At 40.9% G+C, this 25,304-nt stretch overlaps 1 protein-coding gene across 1 annotated transcript; it reads left to right on the top strand.

Annotated features, from left to right (window-relative positions):
- The first annotated feature begins 841 nt into the window (after positions 1-841).
- LOC142933144 (protein NLRC3-like) lies at positions 842-24,670 on the top strand. Its single transcript, XM_076077288.1, has 9 exons — positions 842-866; positions 987-1,020; positions 1,951-2,029; positions 2,176-2,404; positions 2,568-4,365; positions 4,460-4,633; positions 5,007-5,180; positions 24,102-24,248; positions 24,379-24,670. Exons 1-9 carry the CDS (start codon positions 842-844, stop codon positions 24,668-24,670), a joined length of 2,952 nt encoding a protein of 983 aa, XP_075933403.1.
- The last annotated feature ends 634 nt before the right edge of the window (positions 24,671-25,304 follow it).

Below are 25,304 nucleotides of genomic sequence, written 5' to 3'. Positions count from 1 at the left end.
GCAGAACGGCTCCAGGAGCTTTCGAGTGAATACCAAGTCGTTTCCTCTTTGCTCTATGAAATCTATCCCATAGTAGCAGCAGCCATTCTATGGGGCCATGAATGGTCCAGCAAGTCCATCCTTCTTACACTGAAAACCTTGCAGTCATTTACTTAATCAACAAAGGACGCTGCTACGCCCCACTCATCATGCTGTTCATGCGCTGTCTAATCTGGCACTCTATTACACACCAATATGTTCTCCACACAGTCCTCACGTCCAGGTCACTCCATCACTTTCTCGTTTAACGTTCCAGAAGTTCAGGAGCTCTTGCAGACACACATCCACCATTGGTTCCTCCATTTTCAACTCTGTCATTCAACTTGTAATTCCTGCCCTAATTCTGTTGATCATTGAGTCCCAGAACTTCATCATGGATACCCTGGATCTCCCTCAACCCTTTCTTTTTACTGGTCAGCTTGGAAGAGTGTCCACTACTTCCACCACATGACCAGTACATCATCAGCCCGAGCTTGTAACTTCACTTCTCAAAGCTCTTCTACGCATCCCAGAACCCTCAAAACAAACATGAGACTTTGGTCCTCCTAAGCGTATCTCCACTACATTCACTCAGTTCTTGGAGATCTCAACTCCGCTCAATCTAGTTTCCAGTATCTGGGTATTTTTGTGGCTTCGTTGTGCAAGGGTGCTACAGCGGATTCCCGATCAAAACTTCCCCACAATGTATTTGACAGAGCAGATGAGCTACAAACAGTTCAAGCCTGGCAGATAAATCATGTTTTCTTTAAAATGCTTCAATATCGGTTCCTCAAATTTCCTAAAACCATTCTGTGTGGGGAACATGACAGCCAGACCAAAGCTCAGAGGTGAGATGACCATCTCTAACTGTCCATGGCCCATGACTCAAAGTCTTTGATTCACTAACTCTGAACCTGAACCCAGCTGTGTGTCCATGAAGAGTGACTGGTCTATGCGTCAACCTATAGTCTTCAAAGATGGACGGCATACTGTTGATCAAAGGTGAGGATTTCAAACTAATGATGAAAACAACGTGATGATGATGTCAGAAGGTCACTCAGGTAAAACTCTTTTACACCACATGGTTGCTCTCTTCATCCTGATTGGACAGCATTTCTCTTCAACCATTATGGTCACCTCACTGCATCATTTCTTGTCTTTGCTGCACCGAATACAGCTTCAACATCAACATTTCTACATGAAACATTGATTTCATACTAAATGTATCCTAAAACTACCAGGATACAAACACACTTATTACAGTAGGTTTATTAAATCACTGATAGGTTTTGTCTCAGTGCAGAATTTATTTGGTGTTTCTATCAGGAGGAAGCTGGAACAACCTGGACCTGGACCTGAACCCAGCTGTCTGTCCATAAAGAGTGACCAGTCTATGGGTATTCCTATAGTCTTCAAAGATGGACGCCACTCTGTTGATCAAAGGTGAGGATTTCAAACTGATGATGAAAACAAAGCGATGATGTGTTTCTATCAGACTCTCTGTTGTGAGATCTCCAGTTTTTAAACCTCAGATGAAGTTCTCTGAGCACCAACACTCTTCTTCATTGAAACACATTCACACTGGGAGCTGCCCAGTACAACCAGTCGGACACTGAGACGTTCCACTGGAGCAGCTGGAGGTTCTGGGTGCCTTGCTCCAGGGCACTTCAGCAGTGTACAGTGAGTCAGGGAGAACTACATGGAGGGCTTGGTCAGAGCGGATGGGACTAAACCAAACTGACTGGTGAAGAAAACAGTAAGCTGAAAGACTGAGCTGTTGATTCTCAGTGGGATCAGCAGGACTAGTAAACCTTTACCACTACAGGGACTCATCTGATCCACATCCAGATATCACTTCATGGACCTTTACCTTGTGTTTATCTCTGTGTGGACAGACACAATGTGAGCTGATTCTTCATGATTCCTCCACAGAGAGGACCAGGAGAGCTCAGAAGTTCCCAGAGGTCAGTCTGCCAAGCAGCATCAGGCAAATCTGGACTCCATATTTATGGTCTGTACATGTACAACTACTTTTACATCTATTCTGTTCACAATGCTGCACTTTTTAGACCAGTGACTTGTCAGTTTGTCCAACATGGATCTGATGTTTGGTTCCATGTTTTTAGTTTGTGTCATTCATAGAATATTCTGTTCCAGCTGCTGGAGGAGAACATCGTCACTTTTGTGAAGAACGAGCTGAAGAAAGTCCAGAAGGTTGTGAGTTCAGATTACCCAGAATGCTTAGAGAGTCAAAGGGAGGATGAGGAGGTGTTGGACGGTGAGGATGAAGAGCAGAGGAGGAGCAGCAGAGAGGCATTTGTGAAGATCACACTGCACTTCCTGAGGACAATGAAGCAGGAGGAGCTGGCTGACTGTCTGCAGAGCAGTAAGAGGATTTCTCTAAAGATTTAACATGCTGAATAAATGGGACGTTTACTAATGTCTCAAGAGATGGACCAACATATATTCATAGACTCATTCTTTGAGGAAAGGACATGTTGAAATCTATTCTTTGACTCATTGATCTTCTTTGTTGTGTGTTCATTCAGGACTTCTTGTTCCAGTTTGTCAGCATGAACTCAAATCTAACCTGAAGAAGAAGTTCCAGTGTGTGTTTGAGGGGATCGCTAAAGCAGGAAACCCAACCCTTCTGAATCAGATCTACACAGAGCTCTACATCACAGAGGGAGGGACTGCAGAGGTCAATGATGAACATGAGGTCAGACAGATTGAAACAGCATCCAGGAAACCACACAGACCAGAAACAACCATCAGACAAGAAGACATCTTTAAAGCCTCACCTGGAAGAGAGGAACCAATCAGAACAGTGATGACAAAGGGAGTGGCTGGCATTGGGAAAACAGTCTTAACACAGAAGTTCACTCTGGACTGGGCTGAAGACAAAGACCACCAGGATATACAGTTCACATTTCCATTCACTTTCAGAGAGCTGAATGTGCTGAAAGAGAAACAGTACAGCTTGGTGGAACTTGTTAATCACTTCTTCAGTGAAACCAAAGAAGCAGGAATCTGCAGGTTTAAAGAGTTCCTGGTTCTGTTCATCTTTGACGGTCTGGATGAGTGTCGACTTCCTCTGGACTTTCACAACAATGAGATCCTGACTGATGTTACAGAGTCCACCTCGGTGGATGTGCTGCTGACAAACCTCATCAGGGGGAAACTGCTTCCCTCTGCTCGCCTCTGGATAACCACACGACCTGCAGCAGCCAATCAGATCCCTCCTGAGTGTGTCGACATGGTGACAGACGTCAGAGGGTTCACCGACCCACAGAAGGAGGAGTACTTCAGGAAGAGATTCCGAGATGAGGAGCAGGCCAGCAGGATCATCTCCCACATCAAGACCTCACGAAGCCTCCACATCATGTGCCACATCCCAGTCTTCTGCTGGATCACTGCTACAGTTCTGGAGGATGTGTTGAAGACCAGAGAGGGAGGAGAGCTGCCCAAGACCCTGACTGAGATGTACATCCACTTCCTGGTGGTTCAGTCCAAACTGAAGAAGGTCAAGTATGATGGAGGAGCTGAGACAGATCCACACTGGAGTCCAGAGAGCAGGGAGATGACTCAGTCTCTGGGAAAACTGGCTTTTGATCAGCTGCAGAAAGGCAACCTGATCTTCTATGAATCCGACCTGACAGAGTGTAGCATCGATATCAGTGCAGCCTCAGTGTACTCAGGAGTGTTCACACAGATCTTTAGAGAGGAGAGAGGACTGTACCAGGACAAGGTGTTCTGCTTCGTCCATCTGAGTGTTCAGGAGTTTCTGGCTGCTCTTCATGTCCATCTGACCTTCTTCAACTCTGGAGTCAATCTGCTGTCAGAAGAACAAACAACCTCCTGGTGGTCTGAAGTGATCAGTGGCAAATCAACACGTCTCTACCAGAGTGCTGTTGACAAGGCCTTACAGAGTACAAATGGACACCTGGACTTGTTCCTCCGCTTCCTCCTGGGTCTTTCACTGGAGTCCAATCAGACTCTCCTACAAGGTCTGCTGACACAGACAGGAAGTAGCTCACAGACCAATCAGAAAACAGTCCAGTACATCAAGGAGAAGATCAGTGAGAATGTGTCTCCAGAGAAAAGCATCAATCTGTTCCACTGTCTGAATGAACTGAATGATGGTTCTCTCGTGGAGGAGATGCAACAGTCCCTGAGTTCAGGACGTCTCTCCACAGATGAACTGTCTCCTGCTCAGTGGTCAGCTCTGGTCTTCATCTTACTGTCATCAGAAAAAGATCTGGATGTGTTTGACCTGAAGAAATACTCTGCTTCAGAGGAGGCTCTTCTGAGGCTGCTATCAGTGGTCAAAGCCTCCAACAAAGCTCTGTAAGTACAGAGAGAGTTGGATTCATAGATCATAACTTCAATACTTTATCTTTTCTACTTATTGCTTATTTTTTCTTCATCATTGTCTCTTCAGACTGAGTGACTGTAACCTCTCAGAGATAAGTTGTGAAGCTCTGTCGTCAGTACTCAGCTCCCAGTCCTCTAATCTGAGAGAGCTGGACCTGAGTAAAAACAACCTGCATGATTCAGGAGTTAAGCTGATGTCTGCTGGACTGGAGAGTCCACACTGTGAACTGGAAACTCTCAGGTCAGGATTCAGTTAATGTCCTTATTTTTATTAATGGATAAACTTGTAACCTTCATAAGATTGTCTCTGCTTTCATGATTTCAATCAAATATTTAATTTGAATATATTTCTATCAACATATCTAATATTGTTTTTTTTCTCACTCTGCTTTTATAACTTGAAATTTCAGAGAGTAAGGAGAAAGTTATCAGTAATGTTCAGAGTCATATTGTTGATAGACTTTAATGGGTGTTTGGTTGTGACTAGAAAACAATCAGTAACAATGTTAATGTAACCCCACAGTAGCCGACAGTATCTCAGTACTGGAGTAACTTTCCAGACCTCACAGTTCCCTCACATTATGAGACATGTATGTTGTTTTGTGTGTTTGCAGCCTGTCAAGCTGTCTGATCACAGAGGAAGGCTGTGCTTCTCTGGCCTCAGCTCTGAGCTCCAACCCCTCCCATCTGAGAGAGCTGGACCTGAGCTACAATCATCCAGGAGACTCAGGAGTGAAGCTGCTGTCTGCTGGACTGGATGATCCACACTGGAGACTGGAAACTCTCAGGTATGAGGAGACCTGCTGCAGCCACAGACAATCAGTCAGATAGAGGCAGAGCTGGAAACTTTTTTTCTGTCACACTGTCAGCCTGGTTAATATGACCCTGACACACCAAGCTGACCTCAAACTACCAGAGACTCATCAAACTGTTTGTGTCCCACAAATCAGACCATCAATACAGACAGAAGTAGTCAGGGAACAGTAGCCAAGATGAGCCAAAACAGGGAGGGAAGGTGAAGAAACTGTTGTTTTGCTGGAGCGTTGTCTTGTTTCAACATTAGAAAATAGGACAGTGGTGTATCCTGACACGTTGGGTTGACATGCATCAACGTCGTCCCGCTGCAGGTTTGTGGGCTTATATCAAACAATAGATTGTTTTGATGCTCGTCATCTGCCACCAGTGTTTGTTGCCCTTTAGTCCAGAAATGATTGTGAAAAGACAAACATACAGAAACAATCTGTTTAAACAGATTGATAAATCATCACAATAGGAATGTTTTTCTGTTTTAAAGGAGTTCAGCTTTACCTGGTTTTGTTTTGTTTTGCACTGAAAGCCAGTTCCCTGGCTGATCAGAGTCGACTTGTTGAAACTACAGGCGACAGTCAGCCACAAACGCTCAGTGAAGAACCAACAGCTGATTGTGGACATGGTGTATCAGAGCCCAAAGAGGTTTATTTAGGACTGGACCAAAGTTATAGGGGGACACAGGCAGTGCTCTGTGGCTGCAGACGGACTTGAACTGTAATATTTTCACCCCCAGATTACAGATAATAGAAACCAGTGTTGACTGCTGCTAGGAGACAGGATGTGAACAGCTTTGTACATCCAACCATCCCCCCCGACCTCCTCCATCAGAGGGTTTGTGGCGCTGTAGTGATTTCAGGCTACTTCCTCCTTAAATTCTGAGAGACAACAGTCATTGTAGTGACCGTTGCTTCCCAATAAAAAAGTCACTACGGTTGCTGTAATGCTTGTTCTGACGCGTGCCATAAATAACAAAGTCCAGTTTCGAATATAGGCATTTTATTTCTCACGTAATCAGAGTTCACCACTTTCTCTTCAGTTATCCATTTCTCCTCATACCAATAAATCATAACATTTGCATTCGTTAAATCTTCACGTTAAATCTTCACGGTCAAAAACTGTTTGCTTCCACCTATTAGCAACAACCTGTGTCCAATGAACCCACTGACACTGTTGCCAACTATTTTTCCGGGGAAGTTGCTAGAGGCAGGTCGATTAGTTGCTAAAAGTTGCTAAATGACGTTGTGACGTCATTACGTGACGACGCAGATTTTAGAGCCAGGCTATGCAGAATTGCTCTCCACCGACTGCATGACCCCAGGGCATGATGGGACTTGCGCTGACGTCATGATCACGTGGGCAACGATAACCTCACGAGAGCGGGGTGGCCGCAGATTTTAGAGCCAGGCGCTGCAGTTGCTCTCCACTGACTGTGTGACCCCAGGGCATGATGGGAAACTTCTTGCTGTCTTCGGATCAAAGAGCTGATTGGCTCTTAGATTTTCTTTAGTGGAAAAGGTGGGCGATCGTGGCTCACTGGGTTAAGAGGGTTAAGAGGGTTGGCTGGTGACCACAAGGTCAGCTGTTCGAGCCTTGGCCTTTGACGTGTCGCCTGTCAAAGACATCCCCATATATAGGGATGGGTCAAATGCAGAGACAAAATTATCCTTAATTAACAGGATAAATATAGTATAAACAAATTTTAATACTAATTTTCTGTCTAATTGTAATACTTAACGCTAGATTGTTGGCTATTAGTCTCATTTTGTGCAATAACAATAATAATATATAAGGTTATTTATTTAGCATCTGTAAATAAAGATATTTATTGAGAAAGCCTACATCCTACTTGATGTCAACATTTTTTCAGTCACAGCACTGGAATGTGTCCATTGATTAATGATTGTGAAGCATCACAAAACGTATTAAAAGAAAAGCACAATTGTCACTGATGGAAACTTGCAGCGTTGCTTTTCCTCCGTGTGTAGCCTGTTTATGTAGCCGTGATGTTTGGACAGTTGGTTCAGTTTTTTTATTTCTTAAATTTACGGTTGTATGATTTAGAAATGACACTATCTTCACATATATTTATTTATATAAATGTTTAAATAAATATGACATCCAAGAACTAAAATATGCCCAATCTTATATCCGCAATTATAATAATAACATAGTTAAATATATGAAAAGACATCCAAACTTAAAGACCAGCAATTTTGGGGTTAAGTGTCTTGCTCAAGGACACATCGACACACTCCTAGAGGAGCCGGGGATCGAACCTCCGATCCTCTGATTGAAGGACGGCCCTGCACTCCACTTAGCCACAGTCGCCCAAGATCAGTTCTAGACTATGGCTGTGTGGCTTATAGGTCGGCGTCTAAAACCTTGTTGGGAAAACTGGATGTAATACAAGCGTCAAGAATATGTAGTGGGGTCTTTAAAACAACATCTGTGCCGGCATTGCAGGTAGAAATGGGGGAAATGCCGTTGGAGTTGAGAAGAATCCAGATCATGATGACATATTGGGTCAGTTTACAAGGACATAACAACCATCCAACAATAAGTGCAATTGAGCTAACTGGGAACATGACAACAGGCCAACAAAGAGCTCTGGTTGGGTTGTTAAGAAGAAGGCTAGTGAATTAGGTTATAGGAGTTATTCTCCAGCTGTGGTTAGCTGTTCCTCTTTGGTTAGTGCCACAGCCTGGAATAGATCTTGGCCTCCTTGAACTGATGATAGATGAACGTGGGGGAAACTGTAAGATCTTCAAGTCATACATCAGTTACCACAATTAAATACAGATTTATGGATCTAAAGACCCTAAAACTGGTAGAACAGCAGCAGCAGCAGTGATCCCAGAATTCCATTATGAGTGTGGGAAGAGACTGAGTGATGATTTATCTGTGTTTACATGTGAGATGATGGCCATATAGTTATTGCCTTACAGTGGATAGAGGAGGTCAGGCCAGAGAGAGTGGTGATTGCATCAGACTCATGTGCAGTGCTAACAAGTTTGACATTGTGCCACTCCAGAAACAGAGAGGATTTACTGTTTGAAATTCTACAATCATTTTTAAGAATCCATCAAATGCGGATAGCGGTTAATTTTGTGTGGGTCCATGTTGGAGTCGATGGCAATGAGAAGGCGGATAAAGCAGCAAAAAGGGCTTTGAAGAGTGGGAGAAATAACGTTAATGTAAATATAAGTAAGTCAGAAGCTAAAGTGGTGATTAAGGGACAAATCAAAAAGATATGTCAGAACGAATGTAATAAAGGGAGGAAAGGAAGATATCTGTTTAAAGAGGAACCATTGGTTGGGAGTGCAGGATCTAGTGGACGAACTAGAAAAGAGGAGACGATTATGACAAGACTAAGGAATGGCCATACTGGTCTGAACAGTTCCCTCTATGTTATTAGAAAGCATAATAATGGAAAGTGTACATTTTGTGGAGAAGAAGAAACCGTGGACCATGTTTTATTGTCCTGTCAGAGGTACGAGTCAGAGAGAGAAGTTTTGAAAAAAGGTCTAAGAGAGATTGGAGAAGAAAGCTTTAGTGACAAATGTTGGAAACGTTTTCTGGAATATTTAGAGTCAACAACACTAATGAATAGAATTTGAGAAAGAAATGTATTATTATTTATTTTTTCTATTTTATTATTAAATTTTTTCTATATGTGTATATATATATTTATTTATTTATATACATATCTTTATTCATTTACACACATATGTATATGTATGTGTGTGTATATATGTATATGTTTTCTTTTCGTTTGGTTGTGGTATTAGAGTCCTTAGTCCACTCCAGATTAGTGGGAGGCGGTAATGCACCCGAAAGCTGTTTGCCAACCGCCAAAAAAGCAAAAGAAAGAAGAAGAAGAAGCAGGCGGCTGAAAACGGTCCGACATGAACGCAGTTTTATGTCAACGCCCCTTTCTACGTCCGCCTGCTCTCGTCTGCTTTCCAGGCGAGGCGCAGTTCAACTCGAACGAGCCTAATAACGTTACTCAAATTGACTGTCCATTTCGACAAATAATATGATTTGACATCTGTTAATTAAGATTTTTTGTTTATTATCACATTTTTATTTGTAGAAGTAATTTAAACACAACACATTTTATATGATCAGATAGTTTTAAACACAACACATTGAATTATTGAACAATTACACATTATTGAACAATTACTTTTTTTTCTTTTCTTATTAACTAGTAAACCTACACATTCTGAACAATTTAAGCAGTGTACTGGTAGTTAGTTAACATGCAACCAAACTGATCAATAATTATAGGTACAAGCTAATAACAAGGTATATATGATATCTTGAACAAGCAACTTAACTCAAATAATGATGTGTGCACTGGGCATCTCTTTCCAGCTGTCTCCAGGCTGTTGTGCTGCTTGGCTGGCTAGCTGCTCAATGGTTTCCTCCAGATATTGCCACTGTTCTCGTTCACACGGCAGTGCACACTGCCACCATCAGCTGTGTGTCTCCGCCAGTTCCAGAAAGTCCACTCCTTGCATACATACTGTAAATATGATGAATCAAAAAGTGGAAAAGAAAACCTCTTCATCTTCACTGTCCAACTGCATTGTCACGGAGCTGAAACCAGCAGAAGAGGATGGAGTGGCCTTAAAGCCGTATGCTGTTTTGGTGCCAAACTGCTCCAGAACTTCACTTGGTAGTTTGTGCTGGTAACAGGTATCTCCAGCCAGCTTCAGTCCATACCGCACCAGGAGTATGGAGTTGAGAGTGTGCAGTAACATCCTATTTCTCAGCTTTGACTTGACCACACTCATTTGGCTGAACAGCCGTTCAACCTCCGCATTTGAGTGTGGCAAGGAGAGGGCAGCGAGTGCAGCTTTGCACAGTTCTTCAAATGGATTTGACCCGGAAGAGTCCCTGTAGTTTTTCACTTCACTCCAAAACTCAACTGTATTTTCAGCTGAGTCCCACCTAAACAGATGGATGATTCTCCATTGGGAAACAATTTTGTCAATTGTTTGGGGATGGTACCCCAGTAGCTCAGCTACTTTAATAATTTCAGTGGTGCCTTTATTGTGGTTTAGCGTGTCCTTAACACTGAACAAGGCCATGTTTCGCAAGGCTTCTAGGTTGTCTGGGAGCCTTCCTTGCAGCTCCTTGCTTAAAGCAACAATGTAGTTGATGCACCGTCTACGAATGACCTTTTCGTCGTCTGGCGCAAGACTGAGTCGGGACACTGTGCTCTCGAAAAGGTACCCAAGGTATGGTGATAGACTGATATGTCCATCAATGGCATCCTTCAGGACATCAATTTTTGCCATAGGGTGGACTAATCTGCTGCAAATTGATGTTAAGAGGTCTACCAGATTGTCCAAAAGCTTGACAGGATCTGTTTGCTCTCCCTCAAATGACTTCAATGCAACTTGTACGTCAGACAGGATTGATTTCAAGAATGTCAGGTAGACATAGTTGGTCTTGTCCACGTACATGTAGCAATGCTCACTGGCCTTGGTCAACTCAAAGTGGAGTTTCAATTCATCCCACTGGCTCAATATACGAGTTACCGCAGGCTCAATCGATAGCCAACGTGTGGCACACACTTTGGTGATCTGCAAGGGTTTCTGGCCACAATTAATTGTGGCATACACTGCTTTGTATGCCTCGCGCCTTTTTGGGGAAATCGAAAACCAGTTGTAGGTTTCCCTGATTAGGTACTCAACACTCCTAGGGATGGTTTCTTTGGATGCTGCACTGACAGCCAATTGTAAAGAATGGCACACACAGCGGATGAGTACCAAATTGGGCAATGCACATTCTGCCTTTAAAATCTTGTGTACCCCGTTGTGCACCCCAGTCATCACGGACGCATTATCAGTGCCAATACCGTGAAGATTCTCTTTTTTAAGGTTACACTTCTTAAGTAACTCAACTACTGCCTTTGCTATTGATTTGGCATCGCTCCCCTCCAATTCAACCAGCCTGAGAAATGTGGACACAACGGTTCTTTTTATAGCACTGAAATACCGAATCACCACACCCAAGTATTTCGAGACACTGACATCAGTGGACTCATCCAAAAGGAGACTGAACTTCTCATCCCCCACATCTGATGTTACTCTTTTGAGAAAATAAGGAGCCAATACTCCCCTAATCATTTCTGTGCACTTAGTGCGGTGCATTTGGAAGTTTGTTGCTGCCACAGAATCTGAAAAGGCAGCTTTGCAAGCCATACCTAAATGGTCACATGCTAGCAGCGAACAATGCTCTGCAATGGCCATTGCCATAGTAGCTTCTGCGCTTTTGCATTTATCCACTTTCTTAACCAACTGTGGTAATGTAGATTGCGTTGCAGGGTTGTGCAGTTTTGATTTATTTATATGCTTTGCTGTAGCACAATGTTTTCTGATGTCATCGATTTTTGCAAGCATATCTGATTTGCAGTACGCACAGTATGCCCGACAATCATCCCCAATTACTGGCTTTAGCCACCCTTTAAATTCAGGTACAGACTCCCACTCTTTTCTGTACTTCTGGCTGTACAATTTTGACTGAGACATACTGCTGCTGCTGCAGTCAGCCAACAATGATTTGCTGCGTGTGACTGTCGGGCTGTCGGCTGACTCGGCTCGGCTCACTCGGCTGCTGCCCCCTCCTGTGCACGAGCTGAGCACATGCTGTTGACGTCACCCACAATGCACTTTTGCAGCCAGGAACGTGTGTTGTGGGTGTGGCTGTGTGTGACGGAGAAAATCTTTTTTGTGTCATTTAGAGGGAAAATGCCTGCGTGCATTTTAGCATTTGAGTCACTTTAAAAAAGTTGCTAAAAGTGCCAAATATATTTTCATAAGTTGCTAAATTTGTTGCTAGGTGCTGTTTGAAAAACAGTTGCTAGGGTAGCCTGAAAAGTTGCTGAATCTAGCAACTAAGTTGCTAAGTTGGCAACAGTGCCCACTGATTATATTACCTGTGGCCAGGATCACACCGGCACTACGCCCCCATGTGGTGGGAGGTTGTACAAAAACAAAAACAACAAAATGGCTCTTACAGTCATTATTACACAAACACAAGAGGTCGCTTGTCAGGACCAAAACATCCAACAATCAATACTTCTATATTGACAATAGATCAGCTGACTCTGTGTAATGGTGAAGAGTCGTGTGGTGGTGATGAACCCAAAGAGAATTGTCTCCGTCTCTGCAGCTCTACAGAGCTTTTCAGCCTCTTTTAGCTCCTAGTTTTGGTTCTGCAGCACATTTCCTGTTTGGTTCAGTCTCAGTGTTTCCAGCAGCAGCTGTTTTCATCCAACAAGCTGTGATGAAGCCACTGTTCTGTTCCACTACCTGCTCAGCAGCAAACAGCAGACAGACTCAGTTAAAGACTAGCTGGTGAACATAGTGGAGCATTTAGCAGCTACAGAGACAGATGTTTCCCTCAGGAGGTGGTGGAGACCAAAAACAGAGCTAAAAGAGAGAGAATATTGGACTTCCATTCATCAGGTGACACAAGCACAAAGAGTCCTGATGAATCATCATGTTGATGTGTAACTGCTGGATGTGGAAGCAGCTGGTTGATATCATGTTAGACACAACTACTTTCTTTCAATCATTTTATTTTCAGTTTATATAGTTTACACACCACATGTTACCCCCAAAAAGAACAGCACATAACATAACATACCTGCTAACTATACAAACAATCAGACTCAGACACACAAACATAAAATCGAGACACAAGAAACCAAAACAAACATAAATCATCACCCTCCATATTGACCCTGCAATAACAATTAAATATTAATTGCGGCTAACTATACAGACAGTCAAACTCAGCAACAAACCATGTTTTGTTTTTAAATCTGAGAAAACAGCACAGTTGTAGATCATCATCATCCATATTATACCTGTCACAACAATTAAATAATATTAAATATTGTGGACTTTTCCCTTCACCAGCTCACTTGGATCCCACGTTGCAAAACCTATTCGTATGGTTTCGGCATAGTCCTCTCCAATAAAATCCATAACAGGGTTCCAAACAGAGAAGAACCCATTTATGTCTCCTTGGAGAACATGTGTGAGCCTCTCCAATGGGAGTAGTTGTAGAACATCATAAAGCCAACTTGAAACAGATGGTTGTGCGCCGTCTAGCCAATACTGTAAGATTGATAACCGTGCACAGAATGATAGAAGACTAAGAATTCTCTTATATCTGTTTAATTCTGGTGAGGCAGCGTCTAGGCCTAGGATGCATTGTACAGGATTGAGCTCAATAGGACACTGTGTTATGGAGGATACTTGGTTACCAATTTCAACCCAAAATGTATGAATTCCTGGACAGAGCCACATTAAATGCACATAGGTGCCTACATGCTGGTGACACCTTCCACATACATCTGTGTGGGGCTGAGTGAGCTCTCTCCATTACCTGCTGTAATTCTCCATTGAGTCCGCCTTCTGTTTCAGCTCACTGTTTTCTTTTTCAATGTGACTGATGCAGGTTTTTAAGTCCTCAATGTCGTCTTCGTTGCAGCTGACTCTTTGTTGTACTGCAGTGATTTGGTGTTTACCTCTTATATTATATATATATATATATACTGTATATAAAAGATAATAATTAATAACACCACCGTATTAATGGTTTCAGTAGAAGCATCAAGCCGTGATATTAAGTCTGGTTTACACTGGCTGATTGCGTCCATGAGCGACTGAAGGGAGACTTGACTTTGGTTTAGATGTCAGAGATTTCTTCTTTTTTTTTTCTTTTTTTTTCTTTTTTTTAAACATACCACAATTTGTTTTTATTTTATAGTAAGTACCAGACGGTTGCAGTGTGACTGCCCCCAGGGTTAATATGTCTAGATATTAGCTGCAAATGCATTCTTTAAATACAGAAGTGATCCTATAGAACAATGTACTCAAAGAAATGTTCAGCCAAAGCAACAACAAACACTCTTTATGATGAGATATTTTCTGGGGCAAATTGATCAGTTCCTGCACTTTAAAAAGCATTTTCTTTTTTCTTTTTTTAATATATACTTTATTGATGAGAATGCACCATATGACATAATAATCAAAGAGCAAGTATTTTCATTTTCTGTGCACGTGTTACTCAGTTTACAGTAGTAAAGGAGAAAATAACAAGAATGAAAAGCAAGAAACAGAAAAAAACAAAAACAGAAAACAAAGAGCTACTTAAATCAAAACATCCACCCACAAACCCACCCACAGACAAGGCCTTCACATTTATTTACGTAAAATGTATGTAGTATAGTATTGTAAAACTATAGTTCAGTAGTTAGGTTAAATTGCAATTAATCAGACAGATAAGGGAAGGACAGAGGACCAGATGAATCAGTACACATTACCAGACATATCTCATTCGGTGGGCAACACTAATAGATTCTGAAAATATGAAATGAAAGGTTGCCATTTCTTAGCAAAATTGTCAATACATCCTCTAAGTGCATATTTCATTTTTTCAAGACTTAAGAAAAACATCACATCCTTACTGAGATGGTGAACTGATGTCAGAGATTTCACAGGTAATCAGCTACTTGTTCACTAGTTTAAAGGTCGTACATCCGTTGGTTTCAACTTGTAGAGGTTCTATTAACAAACTGACTCCGCCCATGCAGTGCGACTCACGCACGTGCGACCACGACCCAGAACCGACACAACTACTTTATAAGCTGATAATATGTCAGATGTTGTGTTTACAGCTTGTTTTCACTGAACCACAAGTGGACAAAGAAATCAATTGATGCAGGTTTAAACATGTGATTTACTGACTGACTGGAAGAGGAACCTGAGTCTGAAATGGGTGATTGTAAATATAATACTGATAATAATATATCATGAATAAGTGAACATAATGAGCTGTCATCATGGGCCAATCAGAAGAAGCTCCAGTGAAGTAAAAGAGTATGAGCTGATGAATAATAAGTGCTCCATGTGAACATGAATAACAAAGCTCTGTGTGTGAGAGCGATGTAATGTCCATGTTTCATGCTGCTCTGACCCCCCTCCTCCTTTCAGGGTGGAGCCTGCTGGAGTCCGATGGTTCAGACCAGGTCTGAGGAAGTGTAAGTGTGCTTTGAATTTGATTCATGAAAACAAAGCATCTTCAAACTGTGACATCACTCATTCACATCTCTGATGTCATCATCAAACAGATGATAGATTAATAACTGCAGCTGTATTGTGTCTTGTTCTCTCCATCAGATTCCTGTGAACTCACACTCGACACAAACACAGTGAACAGAAACCTCAAACTGTCTGATAACAACAGGAAGGTGACACGTGTGAAGAAGGTTCAGTCATATCCTGATCATCCAGACAGGTTTGATGTCTGGGAGCAGCTGCTGTGTAGAACTGGTCTGACTGGTCGCTGTTACTGGGAGGTCGAGTGGAGAGGAAGAGTTGATATATCAGTGAGTTACAGAGGAATCAGAAGGAAAGGAGACAGTAGAGACTGTTTGTTTGGAAGGAATGATCAGTCCTGGAGTCTGGAGTGCTCTGATGGTGGTTACTATGTCTATCACAATAAGACAAGAACATCCATCACCACCTCCTCCTCCTCCTCCTCTGGTAGAGTAGCAGTGTATGTGGACTGTCCTGCTGGCTCTCTGTTCTTCTACAGAGTCTCCTCTGACACACTGATCCACCTCCACACCTTCAACACCACATTCACTGAACCTCTTTGTCCTGGCCTTGGGTTCTGGTTCGGTTCTGGTTCTGGTTCCTCAGCGTCTCTGTGTTCTCGGTAGGAGGGAGAGTCTCCTCCTGCTAGAGAAACCTTCTCTCTGCTGACCAGATAGTTCAGTGTGTACAGGATCACACACAGCTGGTGTGAGTTAGAGAATGTGATTAGGAGTTTATCCTCAGGGTGGTGTTTGTAGTGTTCTCTCTCCAGTATGCTAGAGGTTGATGAAACAATACTCTGAACAGAGTGATGTAACTTCAACAAGCTTACTCTCATTCTTGAAGGTCGTACATCTTATGTGTCCAAACAGAACATCATGTGTTCCTTGGATTCCCCGGAGAGAGCAAGTCTCACTATATTACAACCCTCTCTGATCTCTAAATGAACATAGATGTGTTATTAGCAATGCTATATATGAACTGAAATAAAATATTCTCCTTATTTTAAACTGAAAGTGTCCATGAGTCTTTTCTTCTTCTACTAACAATGTGCTACTTTGCAGTGATATTTGATCAACAATCTCTTGATTTCTCCAGAAGTCACAAAGTACCTGCTGAACATGGTGCATCCAGATAAATGTTCTTCTCTTGGTAATGAAGACCTTCATCATCTGGAGGGTCTGGAGTTCATGGTCAGATAATGCGTTATGTTGAAATATTAATCAGACAAGTTTTAATATTTATTTTGGGTAAATTATTAATTACATATGATATAAATCAGGACATAAAAATATGATAATTACCATAGTTGATCAATTACTTAACAATCATTAAATTAAGCGATAAAGAAATAATCATTAGGTGTTTATTCTGTTTATTATTACAGAGGATTATAAAAACAAAATAATATAATATTAAAATAATCATTCGATTTTTTTAATATATACACACACACACACACACACACATAAAATATAGCCTACATTCCATCAGAAAAACATTGCAGCCAACAATCATCTTTTTGGAATTTATTAACTGAGCGTGTGTGCGTGTATATATATGTGTGTAAGTGTGTGTGTGTGTGTGTGTGTGTGTGTGTGTGTGCGTGTGCGTGTGTATATGTGGCTGTGTGTTTATGCATGTGTTTGTGTGTCTTTTGTGTGTCTTTTTGGAATTTATTAACTGAGCGTGTGTGTGTGTGTGTGTGTATATATGTGTGTGTAAGTGTGTGTGTGTTTGTGCATATGTATGTGTGTAGGTGTATATGTGTATAATAAAATGTAGTAAATAAAAGTTGTATCTGATGAACTTTAACTGAGCTCTGTGACTTTCCAACAATACGTGTTAATAACAGTGACTCTAAAATGATAAAGGTGATTGATTGTTCACTATATGATCAGTATTTAGTACATTGTGTGTAGAATGATGGATTTTGGACACAGACTGTGGTGTTGTTCATCCAGCAGGGGGCGTCCTCTCCCTGCACATCAAGTCTCAGTCCTGAACAAGTTTGGACTAAAGATTCAAACTAATTATAAACTTTAATTAAATTTAACAAGGAAATAAACTGACGCATTCAGTCGTTAGATTTAATTAGATTTTAATCTTAAAGAAAGAAATAAACTGTGACTGAGTGTGTGTTGGAGGTTATATACACATGTAGTATACATGTGTGTGACATTTTCTTTATTAAAATCACCATTTCTTCATCCTTCTGCTCCCCGTGTCTCTGTGTTTGGGTCCATCTCCTGCTACCTTTTTGCCTTAACTTGACAGAAGGAACCAACCGAAAATATGGACTCAGCAGATGGATGGTTTAAAGAGGAGCTCTATAACCTGAGTTATTCCCTCTTTTGTTTTCATGGAGCGTGGAGGAGATCTGTGTTGAGATTGGTGAGCAGGAAGACATCAGCAATGTTATGAATGGCAGTGGTGGGCCGTCAGGGCCTAAACAGAATCACAAAGTTATAGCTATTTTATTATTTAATCATTTTTCATAAATACACCACATGTATTCTAATTATTTTTCCCATTAGCTTATTTTCTCATTGCACAGCTACTGTCCTCCTCTGTTGCTCTGCTTCCAGCCTGCAGCGCTGCTTCCAGTGCAGCTTGTTTTAAGGAGAGCTTTTATCCAATCAGATTTCACCTCGATGTCTCGAAAAGGTTCAAAGTTGCTTCATGTTAACAGAAGAATTGTTAGAATCTCATAGTTTGTTAAAAAAAAAGGTTCAAATAGTTGTTAAACATTGTGTAAATATCAAATAATCTTATATTTGCTCTTTCTGAATTCCCTGAAAAGAAATGTTAGAATATTATTCATTTGAACAAACAACTCATATAATCAATGACTAATAAATCATAAAGCTGTGAGCTGCAGCAGCTTAACAGAAGTTAGAGAACAGGAGAGTCAGAAGGTGTTAATAGATCTCGGTCTGTTCACATCCACACAGTCCTGACAAGAGCTCTAATTAGGCCACAAGTGGAAGCAGCTGTGTGGGTGAACCAGGCTTCACTAAAGAAAACCAAAGGCTCAGATATTATCAACATATTACCAGTCGAACAAGTTCAGAATACAGAAACAAAAGGTTAAAGGGCTTTTTAAACCTCATCACACCTCAATTTAAGTGTCACAGAAACGTTGGAGAGAAAAGTAGTCCCAAACCAGACACTTTTCTCTCTTTTATTATTCAAATAAAGAAAATGTGTCCACATTGTGATCCGCTTTTCAGCTGCTCAGTATGATGTATTGAGTCACCGTATATTGTTCCATCCCCAGTGAAATATGTTCCATATACTGTCGTTGTTGACTGTCACAACAGGCCGAACGTTGTAGGATAAACTGGATATCTTAGAGAAATAGAGCAAAGAGGAAATCCTGCTTAAGTCATTTATTGTATTAATGACATTTCAATCAGTCAACAAAGGTCACCTTCCCTTGTTTCCCTCGTTATTTGGAGAAGATGCGCTCCTTCAGGATGTCGTAGCAGACCTCCACCACCTGAGGGCGCAGCAGAACAAGACGTGTTAGGGAAGACAACTGTAGTCCTGACTCCTCTTTCTGATGTACATGTACAGTGCCTTGCATAAGTATTCACCCCCCTTGGATGTTTCATCCTTTTGTTGCTTTTATACATGAAGCAGCTAGCAGAAGTTAGTAGTAGTAAGAGTTCAAGTTGAAAGATATGTAAGAAGTTATGACATTGACATGACATTTTCAGCGTTTTGCTTGGTGTAGATTCTTTTATTTACCTAGCTTTGTTTTTTTAACACTCAATGGCTGAAGGAGGAGGAGAAACGGATTTCTTGAGAAGGACATTTCAAGAAAAGCTGGAGATCAGCCCTAACCCAGCCAGGAAAAGGATTTGTGCGCCACTTTCAGTCCAGCAACTACGAACGGTATTTCTGGCTGACAGCGTCGGAGAAGCGTTGCACATTTTATGGCTATGAATGCGTTTTATTTGCGACTGAGCGTCTTGGTGTTTGGAGCTACGCTGGATTTGCTCACCTGAGGTGGCTAACCAAGGCAGCAACACGACACCATAGCACGGCAGGACACTTACAAGCTACGGTGCTTTTGAAAACCTTTTCAACCCGAGTGCATCTACAACTCAACGAACACGTTCGCAAGACGACCTCTGGCTAGAACTGTACCGCACTGATGTTCTGTACAACCGCGGTATTAAACTCTTTGTAATCAAAGAAAGGAGGATGGACTTTGTATTTAAATAGTGAACAGCAGCTTTGATAAGTGAACTGCTTTTGTTGTTTTACATCTGCAGTAGCGTTACTACTGAGTTCATTTGTCTATGGTGTCGTTTTTATGATATGGTTAATATTGTTCCCTCTGATGTGAATACTTTTTGAATGGCCCGTGCTCTTCAGTGTGCGGTGGAATATACGTGTTTTAGCGCCGCAGGTTTGCTGGATTGATTTGTTGCTTTGTTGTCATATTATATATGTGACTGGTTCTTGTGAGTTTGTTCTTGTCATTGTGTTAATTACATTGATTTTGACTATAACCATCCCGTCATGCGCATATTCATGTTTCTGCAATCTGCAGCTAGTGTATTTGTGTTGAGCTTCATGTAACATTTTATTTCACTTGTCAAATGTTGCAGTGTTATGTGAATATGCTTTGCACTCAAGGTACTGTTATCAGTGTAATGCACAATATGAGCTGTTTCAATGGCTGTTCATGTATATTTAGTTCATCTGATTTTAAATGCATGTTAGAAATGATTAAACCTGTTTTCATTAAGTTGAAACCGGATGTTTTATAAAATAATTGTAATATAACATCTGAGAATAATATTTGAGGAATAAACTCAAATGTTTTGATTTTTAATGGAGGTCTGGAGCTGTATGATATATTCACACAACACATTATCTTTGTTTACCTAAACTCATCAAACTAACTTGTTTAGAGAAGTTGTAAGCACACTTCCCAGCATGCATTGTGTGTGGCTTAAAATTCTCCACAGAACCTCGTTCACACGAATTGGGGAAAGTTATGATGAGTTTTTTATGGATCTTTTTCTACAAGTGTCTCAGATGAGTCACATGGCCCTCTCTATGATTAGAATTAAAACAGTAAAAACCATTACCCACTGATCCAGGTGTGGATGTGCTGGATTAAATAGCTATGGTTCATTATATTGTAATACCAATTGCTTACATAAAATAATTGTCACTGAAATCTGAACATAACTGTTAAATGAGTCTCAAAACTCACCTGAAATTCACAAAAGAATGATTAACTGACAGAATATTTGATATATTCGTAGAAGTTAGAACGAAATCTAGAACTTCTTAAACAGATTTCAAACAATGTTAGTTTACTAAAATACCTCGTTGTGTTCACCTTGAAAACTAATATTTCTCTTACAGTTTGTGACATTTGGTTTCACTGTTGATATTTAGAGCTGCCTTTAAGAAATGTAGGATTATCTATGAGAGGTGAAAATTGTCAAAATACCATGAATTATAAAAAAAGAAAGCAGAAAAAAAGAAATCAAATCAAATGATATATAAACTATATTATTATTATTATTATTATTACCATTTCTTCTATCTGAATACTCTGACAAGACAAAATAAAATATTACTAATCTGAACTTGTTTGTGAGTGTTAATAAACAGTGTCGGGCATTTTGACACATAACATAATGGGTGTTATTTTTTCCACAATAAAAAGAGAGTTAATAAATCATTAAGATGTGAATCGTACCACCTTAACAGAAGTAACACACCAGGAGAGTCAGAAGGTGTAAAGAGAGCTCAGTCAGTACACATCTACAAAGTCCTGACAAGAGGCCTAATTAGACAGCAAATGAAAGTAGCTGTGTGGTTGAACCAGACTTCACTAAATAAACCAAATAAATAAATAAATAGTAACAATACTAAAATACCCTATTCATAAGCTATTCACAACCTACTAGAACATAAAGAGTCGATTCGCTTCATTATAAACAGAAAGTACGACAGGAGCCAGAAAAATAAAGGGATGTAATGCAAGGCTACTAGAAATGTTCTTGATACAATAAGAGACAAGTTCTGGCCAATGAAATGACATAGCAATGCTTGATTCTAAAGCACGTTCACTTATTTCAAGACTTTTCGAGCAAAACATGTCAAAACAAGAGAGATTAAGGCCCCCAACACTACTTTGGCTCCCTGTAAGAGCTCACATCCAGTGTAAGACTCTGGTGCAGCCTACAGGGCAGTGAAAGGAACAGCTCCTTCCTATCTCCAGGCCATGGTCAAGCCCTACACCCCCGCCCGACCTCTTCGCTCTGCTGCCTCGGGGCGATTGGTTGCCCCGTCGCTCAGAGGTCCCTGCGGCCGATCGACCCGGTCACGGCTGTTTTCTAATTGTATTCGTATTAGTTTGTTTCTGTACTGTACTTTAGCTCAAACAGAGCTTGATGATTGGGCAAAAAAAAACGTGATTTGACAATCAGTTGACGCTATGAAAATACTTGGTATTTTTCGAGGACACCCCTTCTTTAAAGTCAGGATGACAGGAAGTAAAGGGGAAATAGAGGCCAAATGACACTCGACACTTGACTCAGGCCGATGCTATCCAACATTTAAGTCAAGATCTCGAGCCAGGACCAGGCACATTTCAGATCTGTCTCATTTTAGAATTCCCAACTTTAAACAGACCCATGGGTCCCCTTCATGTCCCAATACGAGCTGCTGTCCCGGGCCCATTGTTGTATCATTGTCATTGAGTGAAACTGTGTGTATGATAGGTGATAATGAACAGACTTTTACGGGGCTGACGTATAAAGACAGACAGCTGTCCATATTGTCTTCAGAGTTTTCAGTTAGCCTAACCTTCTTGTCTTTCGACTGTGGGGCACCCAGCATAACCTTTCCTTCTGTCTTGCGAAACACAATTTCCGTTTAGCAAGCACTCGACAGTCAGTCTTAAAACAACACTCATGTAGCTACCAAACAACTACATGAAACACTAAATAATCTATAAAAATGTTCAGTACACATTGGTCCCCACTTCATATGTCATATTTGGTGCACTTTACATGTCACTAACCTGAGAAAAACAGGAAATGACTAAACGTGTGGCTTCCCTCATGTAACGTATTCTCCAGCTATGAGAATACGCTGCATGCGTACATACAAGTCCCTTGTCGCGAGCTGAAACCACAGCGCTGAACTGCTACCTGGGCATAGATAGGAATACACTTCTGAGGACGTTTTATTATGATTAGCAAAATCACAGAAATTCGTTCTGTCAAATAAACAAAAAATGTGACGATACATTTTGTGTGCGTCACAAGGATGGAACTAGTGTTCAGGGATCACCTCATCCACATGAACCTTAATTTAGAATTTATTTTCTTGGTCTTCCTCTTGGTCCGTGATTCACTGTAAAGACTCATTGATCAGCAGCTCATTTCTATACATCAACATTCATAAGGTGCTTTGCATTGACCATTAATGGTTGAGTGTGGGCGTGTAGAGGGAGGGATGTGAGGCTGAACCAGCTGCTCACATTTACAGCTTGATTTGAGATTTAAAACAGGAAATAGCTCACTAACAGGAGTACACTAGGTTTTATAAATCATAATATTTTTTAGCGTATGTACAATTCAACGTATGCAAACATTCAGTGTGGATCCTACACTCTGGTTCATAAATGAGACCTCTGGTCTTCCCCGACCGTCTCCTCACCTGCAGCTCATCCTCTCATTAGTCCCTCAGTATTGTTACAAGTCTACTTTCACTCTGTCCTTGTCAGATTGACTTGTATGTTTCTGTCAAACTCTCCAGTGTTTCCTAGTCCGTGTTATCTGATCTGCCTGTTCTGACTCTGCTTGTCTGCTTCTTGGACTTTGGATTTTCTACCTGAACCTTTTCAGATTTGGTATCCTGAGTGACTGATCTCCCTGTTTTGATCTCACCCGACCTGATAAGTAAACTGAACTTTCCTTCAACTGTCTCATTGTGAGGCTTTTTGATTCAAGTCTGCCTGAACCAGTGAAAGTTACACAAAACAACTACAAATAGACTCAAAACAACTGTATAAGAGACTGAAAGTGACTACAAAGAGATAAAAGCTACAAAAGGAGGCTAAACTAAAGTCGTTGTATCTTGCTCCTATGAAGGAGAGGTGGTGAGGTATTTTAGGTGCCGATTGTCTCATAATCCAACTATGATTATATTTACTGTTCAACCAAGTTTGGTACTAAAAAAAGATCTATGACCCTTAGCTTTTGAGGTCAACCTCGGCCTTGATCAAGTGATCTTTTCTAAAAGCTGCAGTCATTCTGGGGTCCTATAGTATCAGAGTTCCTCATATTATTAAGGAAGTTTGTTTTGTTCACTCTGCCTGACTCTGAAATAAAATAAACACCGTATAACAATATGAGACTCCAGTGAAATGAAACCAAAATACCTTTCTATCACAAACATTTGTGTTTCATTTTGATTATGTTATTTATAAAATATATATTTACTGATATTTTGTGAACTTTGAAGCATAAGATTTCTATTCAGGAAAATTTAACCTGAAATTAACACTGAAGCACAATTTGTGACAAATATCTTTTAAAATAATATGTTGTGTATTTGTGATTACTATTATTTGTATATATATATATATATATATATATATATATATATATATATATATATATATATATATATATATATATATATATATTATAATATTAGACCCGTCCTTCTAACTTGTCCTTTAATCATGGTTAACTTAAACGGTATCCTTGTTCATGTTTTGTTGTAAAGCACCCTGCAGGGCGGGACCATCAAGAAGTCAGGGTGGGAGGCACATGACTGGACTCCTCATCACATCAACCTGCTGCAGCTTGTTGCTGTCGAGAAGATTCTGAACCATTTCGCTCCACAAATGAGGGGGAAGCAGGTCATGTTGAGGTCGGACAACACCACTGTGGAGGTGAACCTCAACAGACAGGAGGTTGTCAGATCCCCGGCCCTTCACAGGGCAGCAGTGTCTGTTCTGATGTGGACAGATCATCACCTTTTCTCTCTTATTCACAAATAGAGAAAACACCCAATGTCCCCCGTTGGGAGTGGACACTTCAACAGGATTCAAAGCAGCACCTGTCCATGTTACTGGTAAGCAGGACCTGTCCATGTTACTGGTAGCTCTGGAGAGTCCGGGCACCAGGTGGTTCCTGCACCTTGCATCACGAGCGGTTACCAGACCTGCCCATGGCTCTGCATCAAGCAGAGGGCTCCATCCTCTCATGCCCGATTCTGGGGCAACACCTCATGGTCTGGAGGTTTCAGGGATGATATTGAGCGACCTGGGTCTACCACCCCCTATTGTCTAGACCAGGGGTGGGCAATTATTTTTCCCAAGGGGCCACATGAGAAACAGGGACTGTTGTGGAGGGCCGGACCAATAGACTGAACTCAATCCTGCTCAATATTATTCCACCTCTTTATAACAAGCAGTACATTGTATGGTGTTGATGAGCTGTGAGTGGTAAGAGTAAATGTTGTGATCAGTGGTGGAATGTAACTAAGTATATTTGCTTAAGTACTATACTTATGTACAAATTCAAGGTACTTTACTTGAGTATTTCTATTTTATTCAACTTTGTACTTCCACTCCACTACATCTCAGAGGGAAATATTGTACTTTTTACTCCACTACATTTGTCTGCCAGCTTTAGTTACTAGTTACTTTGCACATTATAATTTGTCAAACCTTTCCTAACTACCCAAACTGAACAACAGAGTATAAAGGAGTTAAAATGAGCTCCACCTTAAACATCTGCAGCAGGATTAATCCAAACCACATATACATTTGTAATATCCATATATAATAGTAGAACACTGACGGGGATCATGTTTTTGCAAAGTTTTGGGAGCATTATCCACACTGCACGTGAAGGGAGAAGAAATCATGTGCATTTCACTCTCAACTGTTTTGAAGTCTTGAAAACTCACCATGCAGTGGCC

The sequence above is a fragment of the Anarhichas minor genome, unplaced genomic scaffold (assembly GCF_050575085.1).
Source record: "Anarhichas minor isolate MPS153535 unplaced genomic scaffold, ASM5057508v1 ptg000058l, whole genome shotgun sequence".
Taxonomy (NCBI): domain Eukaryota; kingdom Metazoa; phylum Chordata; class Actinopteri; order Perciformes; family Anarhichadidae; genus Anarhichas; species Anarhichas minor.
The sequence above is the reverse complement of the archived record's forward strand: the minus strand, read 5'-3'. Positions and strand labels throughout refer to the sequence as shown.

Coding starts and splice junctions, on each gene's coding strand:
- LOC142933144 (XM_076077288.1), top strand. CDS start 842: ATGACAGCCAGACCAAAGCTCAGAG. Junction 867..986: donor AGCCAGACCAAAGCTCAGAG/GTGAGATGACCA, acceptor GTCAACCTATAG/TCTTCAAAGATGGACGGCAT. Junction 5,181..24,101: donor TGGAGACTGGAAACTCTCAG/GTATGAGGAGAC, acceptor TTTGTTGTAAAG/CACCCTGCAGGGCGGGACCA.